This window comes from Epinephelus moara, chromosome 24 (assembly GCF_006386435.1).
Source record: "Epinephelus moara isolate mb chromosome 24, YSFRI_EMoa_1.0, whole genome shotgun sequence".
Classification (NCBI taxonomy): Eukaryota; Metazoa; Chordata; class Actinopteri; order Perciformes; family Serranidae; genus Epinephelus; species Epinephelus moara.
The window spans coordinates 378,855-387,014 of NC_065529.1; the positions used below are offsets into that span (position 1 = coordinate 378,855).

The window sequence follows — 8,160 nt, forward strand, 5'->3', positions numbered from 1 at the left end:
TGTGTTTATAGACTTTACAAACATCAGATTAGTCTAAACGGTGATATAGTGACGTGAAAAATGTGATATATACATATATATAGCTAAACTCAGCAAGGTAAACAACAAGGCGATTCCCATTTACACAGTGGTAAGAGTGCTGGACCGGAAGTGTCGCATAAAAAAACGGAAGCTGGCTGCGTTCTGTTTTGCCTCCGTGTTTCCGTGAAAAATAAGGTGGATATGACGGGCGTCTTCTGCAGCACAAGCTAACATCGCTAGCTACGTTAGCATCAACTCACCAAGACGTTGATAAACGCATTAACACTCCTACAGCACAGGTCCTCGGTCCCTCCCTCACGTCTCCTGCGAGGATCTCGGAGTGTTATCGTTGTGTTTACAGCAACACTTCTCACCGTAGACATTGTGTAGTTTCACTTGATTCCCTCCGTGGTCTGATTCCTGTGCCTGCGCAGTACAAGCTTCTCCCCCTCGGCCTCGCTGAGAGGTGGTACTTCCTGTCTTAACCAATGGGAAATGTGCACCTCCCTGTTTGTTAATTTTAATTCTGAAGTGTCTGTTATTGCTTTTGGCCTCAAAAATCCATCATTCTGATTTATCACACACTTGTTTTGTGTAGAGCCTTTACCTCCACCTTCTTTTTTAACTCTCTAGCGCCAGTGTGTGCAGTATGCTCTCAAGGCCCGACCACTGCGATGTTATATTCCCAAAAACCCCTACCAGTATCAGGTGTGGTACATCGTCACCTCCTGCTACTTTGAGTATCTGATGTTCCTCCTTATTATGCTCAACACCATGTGTCTGGGAATGCAGGTATGAATACAACACACATCACAAGCATAAAGCAGACTGTTTATCTTTCTGTGTCTTTGTCTGTCTGTCAGTAATATCTCTACTGCATTATAAGCACATTCATAGGACATTATAATGTATGCATTATAATATAGTGTGCATTTATAAGGCTTTATGCAACTTCTAATAAATGTTCATCACTATGCATGACAATTTATGCCAAGACTCATAAAGTATTACAAGTGGTGGACATAATGTATTATAAGTTAGGCATTCATAATGCAATATACCTTCATACCAAAGTAACAACGCTGTTTAAAACAAGAATCTGAGTCCTATGTGACTCAGCACATTATAACTACCGTATCTTTAGCCAGGTGTAAAGACACATAGAGAACTGCTCTAATGTATGATAACAGACTACACATTCTGAGTTTTTGAAATGTAATAATGTCTTAAAAACATTGATAATATGTTTTATGCACAGTTATGAGGACTGCTTCACTATTGCCCTGTATAGTGGCAAGAAAAGAAAGTAACTGTCCAGTCGGAGTTGAGTATGTACATTCTATGCTTAGCTAAATACTCCAATAAGCTTCAGGCTGGTCAGAAGCAACAAAGAACATGCCACTTGAGGTCAAGTGTGTGAACAGGGCAACAGGAAAGCTGAGTCAGTCATGTGGTCCTGAGCCTTTTACCAAATGATTTTACCAAATGTGTGAAAAGTACATACAAGTTCAATCACTCTGTCTTGATATTTATGCTGCTGTCATCTGTACCTCTTTAACCCCCAGCACTGTAACCAGTCAGACCATGTTACTCACCTGTCTGACATGCTGAATGTGATTTTCACTGTACTCTTCACTGTGGAGATGATCCTTAAACTCATGGCCTTCAAAGCCAAGGTGGGTCAAACTTCATCAAATTATTAAATTTTTTGAGATTCACAAGGACTGACTGTGATTCAGTGATAATATATGTACCAATAAGGTTCAACTTTGTTAGAGAGAAGCCTGCTGTGATCCACTAAACACAAATCTACAGTGCAGTATCAGCAAATACATATGAAAGCAAAAAAAAAACACACGCACGCACGCGCACACGCGCACATGCACACACACACACACACACACACACACACACACACACACACACACACACACACACACACACACAGGAGTCACTCAGGCCACACATTTATACTTTTTAGTACATGTAGAATTCAATTCAATTTTTTTGTTGCGTGGAATCACAAATATGATTTCAGTAAAATGAATAGTTGAAAGTTCCTTCAATATTTAGTAGAGGTAGTAAATGTCTATGTTTACAAGGCAGGATCTTCATTTAGGATCCTTGCGGCTTGAGGGCAGAAGCTCTCAGTGCTGCCTGGTGTAACCAGTACCTTCTTCCTGACCTCAGCAGAGTAAAAGGGCAGTTATGTGGGTGGCTGGAATCTTTGATGATTCTTCTGGCCTTATATTTGCAGCTTCTGGTATGCAGCAGTGCCTACGTTGAGTTTAGCTGAACAAATCAGTCTTTGCTGGACCTTGTGTTCTTGTTCGGTGCTGTTCCGTGCCAGGTAGTGATGTTCCCCATCAGGATGCTCTGACTGAAAAACTGAGGAATTTCTATTCCTGCACCAGTGAATCAATCGATCAATTTTATTTATAAAGCCCAATATCACAAATCACAATTTGCCTTAGAGGGCTTTACAGTATAGGACATCCCTCTGACCCTCACAGCAGATAAGGAAAAACTCCCCCCAAAAACACCTTTAACGGGGAAAAAAATGAAGGGAGACCCACATTTTCTTTAGGTGTCTCTGATTAAACAGTCTCTGCCTTGCCTTTTTAACCATTGAGTCAGTATGTAGCGCCAGGCTGGTCACGCCCCCCGCCGCCCGTGTCCTACAAAGAACACCGGGCGGCGGGGGGCGTGACCAGCCTGGCAATCCGATTTGCCAGGCTGGTCACACCTCTGGGATACTACCAGCTAATAAAGACACGTCAGATGACGCTTCTGAAGAAGACTGCAGTGACAGTCGAAACATGTCAAGGTAAACTACATCTAAAAAACTCATTGTCTGAAAAAAGAAACCTTTCTACACTGAATCTAATTTGAGTAGACAAAATGAACCTATTTACACAACTTAAATATGAAATTTAAATAAAAATGAGTTCTAAGCAAGCACACAAAAAAAAAAACACCAACAAGTTTACTTACAGTTACATTCATGTTTATTACTATTACTACAGCCACAAAAACCAAACACTACAGTTACAGCATTTTACAAACAATACACAAGAGGGAAAAAGGAGACTGGACCACAATGTTTCAGTTTCAGTTTCAGTTTATTTAGAGTGTAAAATCACCATGGTAGAAACATGGTCTCAATACACTTCACAGAATCAGTTACAATAAAAACAATCAAGGGAAAGAGTAGACAGCCAAATAAGCAAAAACACACAAAAACACAAAGGAAAAACAGACAAGGATATAACAATTAGAAAACTCACATTTCTCCAAAACATTGGGTAAAAGGTGTGTTTTAAGAAGTGTTTTCAAAATTGCAATGGAAGTGGATTCTTTAATATGTAGCGGGAGGCGATTCCTTAAGTAGGGTGCACGGTAGGAGAAGGCCCTGCAACCAATTGATTTTTTATTTACAGAGGGAATGACCAGAAGGTGAGAGTTCAAAGAGCGCAGGGGACGAGGCGGAATATAGAGTGTGAGTAATTCGGATAGGTAGGATGGGGCCAGACCATGTAATGCCTTGTAAGTTAAAAGAAGGACCTTGTAAGTTAAAAGAAGGATCTTAAAATCAGCTCTGGCCTGGACAGGCAACCAGTGCAGAGATGTTAAGACAGGAGTTATATGACTGTATTTACTGGTTCAGGTCAAAATTCTAGCGGCAGTGCACAAGTTGAAGACTATGAGTAGCAGATGCAGGGAGGCCAGAGAAAAGAACATTACAATAGTCTAATCTAGAAGACACAAGAGCATGGAGGACGATTTCAACATTGCGACGCCCCCACCTGTCATCTGCAGAAGTTCTCTGACGACTCTGCCATCGTCAGCCTCATCACAGATGGGGACGACAGGGAGTACAGAGAACTGAACCAGGACTTTGTGGACTGGTGCCTGAGGAACCACCTTCAGATCAACGCGGGTAAAATCAAAGAGCTGATGGTGGATTTCCGCAGGCGCAGACTCCTCCCCCCAACACCGGTGAACATCCAGGGAAAGGACATTGAGATGGTGACATCTTATAAGTACCTGGGTGTTCATCTTAACAATAAACTGGACTGGACTAATCACATAACAGCACTATACAGGAAAGGCCAAAGCAGACTCTACCTGCTGAGGCGGCTCAGGTCTTTTGGAGTGCAGGAGGCGCTCCTGAAGACCTTCTTTGACACTATGGTGGCATCAGCCATCTTTTACGGAGTGGTCTGCTGGGGCAGCAGCGTCTCGGCTGCAGATAGGAAGAGACTGGACAAGCTGATCAAGAAGGCCAGCTCTGTCGTGGGATGCTCTCTGGACTCTGTGCAGGTGGTGGGAGAAAGGAGGATGACAGCCAAGCTGTCATTTCTGAGGACTAATGACTCCCATCCTCTGCAGGAAGAGATAAAAGCTCTGGAGAGCTCCTTCAGCGATAGACTGATTCACCCAAAGTGTGTGAAGGAATGCTATTGCAGGTCCTTCCTGCCTGCTGCTGTCAGACTACATAACCAGCACTGCTCACAGTAAACTGCACCATGGACACTTTTTTGACACTATGAACACTTTATGGACACCACAGCTTTTCTGCTGTTTTGCACATACAATCACTTGCACTAGATGTGCTCCCTTTATCCACTGCTCATTTTCATTCACTGCTGCTCATTATTATCCACTTCTCATTGTTATTATTATTATTGTTATTTATCGCGGTTTCTTGTATTTTTGTTCTTATTTTGCCTAGTTTTTTAAGTTTTAAGTTTTTAAGTTTAAATTTTTGAAATCTTTAATCTGACTCTTTCCCCTTGACTGCTGTAACACTGGAATTTCTCAATTATGGCATCAGTAAAGGTGTATCTTATCTTATCTTATCTTATCAAAACAGGGCGGATTTTAGCAATGTTATGGAGATGAAAAAAGGTTGATTTGGTGATCTCCCTGATATGAGGCTGAAAAGACAAAGTATGGTCAAAGGCGACTCCTAAGTTTCTTATGCACGAACTCTCTGTGATCATACATCCATCAACATTACAACAAAACTTTAGAGACAACTGATTGTAATTAGAGGGCTTGATCACCACTAGGTCAGTCTTGGCAGCGTTTAACATGAGAAGGTTCTGACTCATCCAGAGTTTAATTTTACATACACATGCCTCTAGATTACGGGTCTGAGACGGGTCATCAGGCTGTAGTGGCATGTACAGCTGGATGTCATCTGCATAGCATTGATATTTGATGCCACATTCTGAAATGATCCTTCCTAGAGGAAGCAAATAAATACAAAACAAAAGAGGGCCAAGGACAGAACCTTGGGGCACACCAGAGCTCACACTGGAGCATTCAGAGAAAGAATTATTGAAGTTAACACATTGGGTTCTGTCGGATAAATAAGAGTGGAACGATGAAAGTGCCGACCCATGGACTCCTACGCAGTGCTCTAGCCTATGTAAGAGGATAGTGTGATCTACGGTGTCAAATGCCGCACTTAAATCAAGCATTAAAAGTATGGAAGCAGACCCAGTATCTGCTGTGATCAGCAGATCATTAACAACTCTGGTCAGGGCAGTTTCGGTGGAATGACAGGATCGGAAGCCAGATTGGAATTTATCAAAAAGATTACTGGTGGCAAAACGAGTAGTCAGCTGATTGGCAACAATTCTCTCAAGTATTTTAGATGAAAAAGGAAGACTGGAGACAGGTCGATAGTTGGCAAGAACCAGTGGGTCAGAGTTGGGTTTTTTGAGGAGTGGTTTAATGATTGCAGATTTATATGCTAATGGGACAGACCCCTCGGACAGAGACATGTTGAAGATGGTGCGTGTAGGACCATTTAAGATGTGAAAGAGTTCCTTAAAGAGGGCAGATGGGATAGGGTCTGATGTGCTCGTAGTGGGCTTAGAGGCTGCTACCAGTGAGGCTAAGGCCTCTGAGAAGATTGGTTCAAACTGTGAAAGAGAGCTGGTGAACCGGGTCTCAGGACGTAGATCAACTATGTTGCTAGAGGGGTGCTGATTAATAATCTCATTTCTGATTAAAGAGATTTTATCAGTGAAAAACTTAAGAAAATCATCAGCAGTAAAAGACGAGCTTAAAACATGGGACAGCTGGGTCAGCTTAGCCACAGTATTAAACAGGACCCGTTGATTATTCTTATTCATCTCAATCAACTTGGAAAAATAAGCCGCCCTAGCAGTAGAAAGTGCACGTTTGTAACATTTAAAACCGTGGGACCAGGCAAGGCGAGAGGATTCGGATTTAGTAACACGCCACCTGTGTTCAAGTCTGTGACAAGTCCACTTTAGCGAGTGAGTGTGGTCTGAGAACCAGGGCACAGATGTAGTTTGCATGCCTTTACTGGTTTTAAGAGGGGCGAAAGACCCAAGTGTTTCTAGCATTGCACTATTTATGTTATCAGTGAGGCAGTTGAGAGGCACGCTCATGGAGGAAGCTGATTCAAGTTTATCGTGTTTTGGTGAGACCAGCAAATGCACCTCAGTGGCCTACATCGACATGCAGGGTGAAGTTGGGTCAACTGCCCTGTCAAGGATAGTGGAGATCCTGTGGTCGTGGGTCTCAGATCACCTGTTGTCTCTAAAAGCTTTTCAGGTTAAGCCACACTCACTGCCCACTATGGTTCTCCCTGGTGCCACAAGATGACCCCCCTCTGAGGGTAGATGTGTTTGCACATGGGTCATGGCGAAGAAAGCTGCTCTACGCCTATTTGCCCCTCTGTCTCGTCAATCAATCAATCAATTTTATTTATAAAGCCCAATATCACAAATCACAATTTGCCTCACAGGGCTTTACAGCATACGACATCCCTCTGTCCTTATGACCCTCACAGCGGATAAGGAAAAACTCCCCCCAAAAAAAACCCTTTAATGGGGAAAAAAAACGGTAGAAACCTCAGGAAGAGCAACTGAGGAGGGATCCCTCTTCCAGGATGGACAGACGTGCAATAGATGTCGTACAGAACAGATCAACATGATAAAATTAACAGTAATCCGTATGACACAATGAGACAGAAAGAGAGACAGAGAGAGAGACAGAGACGGAGAGCGATGCAGGACAGACGGTAATGACAGTGACAACATTACTGAAAGTAATAATATTATAATTATGATTGTGGCTATTGTGGTACAATATGTTGAAAGTAAATATTAATATCTGATAGGATATGTATGTGACAATAATCATTAGTCATGCTTCTACTGTTATTATACACATATGATAACAACAGCAGCAGCAGGAGGCATCTGGCAAGACCACGGCAGCAGCACAACCACGCATGTCACACTATTCAGGCACTGCTGTGATATGAGTTAACCTGCGAGACAGTGGAGCACAAAGGCTCCGGAGAAGAAGCCGAGTTAGTGACATGCAGTAAGGCCGAGTTAGCAAGATGTAGTAACAGGACATGAGAGAGAGGGAAGGAGAGAAGGTGCCCGGTGTATTATAGGAGGTCCCCCGGCAGACTAGGCCTAAGTCAGCTTAACTATAAGCTTTATCAAAGAGGAAAGTCTTAAGTCTAGTCTTAAATGTGGAGATGGTGTCTGCCTCTCGGACCGCAACAGGAAGATGATTCCACAGGAGAGGAGCCTGATAGCTGAAGGCTCTGGCTCCTGATCTACTTTTGTTAACAGTAGGATTTTAAATTCAATTCTGGATTTTACAGGGAGCCAGTGCAGAGAAGCTAAATCAGAAGATATATGGTCTTGTTTCTTAGTTCCTGTCAGTATACGTGCTGCTGCATTCTGAATTAGCTGGAGAGTTTTTAAAGACTAACTAGAGCTACCTGATAATAGGGAGTTACAGTAATCCAGCCTTGAGGTAACAAAAGCGTGGACCAATTTTTCTGCATCTATTCGGGTCAGGATAGGCCTAATTTTCGCAATATCACACAGATGAAAAAATGCAGTCTGTGAGGTTTGTTTTAAATGAGAATTAAAAGACAAATCTTGATCAAATATTACTCCGAGGTTTCTTACGGTAGTGCTAGAGGCCAGAGCAATGCCATCTAGAGAAACTATGTCATCAGATAAAGAGTCTCTGAGTTGTTTGGGGCCAAGAACAATAACTTCAGTTTTGTCTGAATTTAACATCAGGAAATTGGTGCTCATCCAAGTTTTTATGTCTTTAAGGCAGTTA

At 42.5% G+C, this 8,160-nt stretch overlaps 1 protein-coding gene and 1 long non-coding RNA gene across 2 annotated transcripts in view; one reads left to right on the forward strand and one right to left on the reverse strand.

Annotated features, from left to right (window-relative positions):
* LOC126386445 (uncharacterized) overlaps window positions 1-484 on the reverse strand; it is a 2,551-nt gene extending 2,067 nt beyond the window's left edge. The window contains exon 1 of the long non-coding RNA XR_007569498.1: window positions 282-484. This is a non-coding gene — a long non-coding RNA (uncharacterized LOC126386445). The remainder of the gene's footprint in view (window positions 1-281) is intronic.
* LOC126386418 (dihydropyridine-sensitive L-type skeletal muscle calcium channel subunit alpha-1-like) overlaps window positions 1-8,160 on the forward strand; it is a 509,728-nt gene that overhangs the window by 281,481 nt on the left and 220,087 nt on the right. Inside the window, 2 exon segments of the mRNA XM_050038752.1 lie at window positions 655-813; window positions 1,587-1,697. Coding sequence (XP_049894709.1) covers window positions 655-813; window positions 1,587-1,697 — 270 coding nt within the window.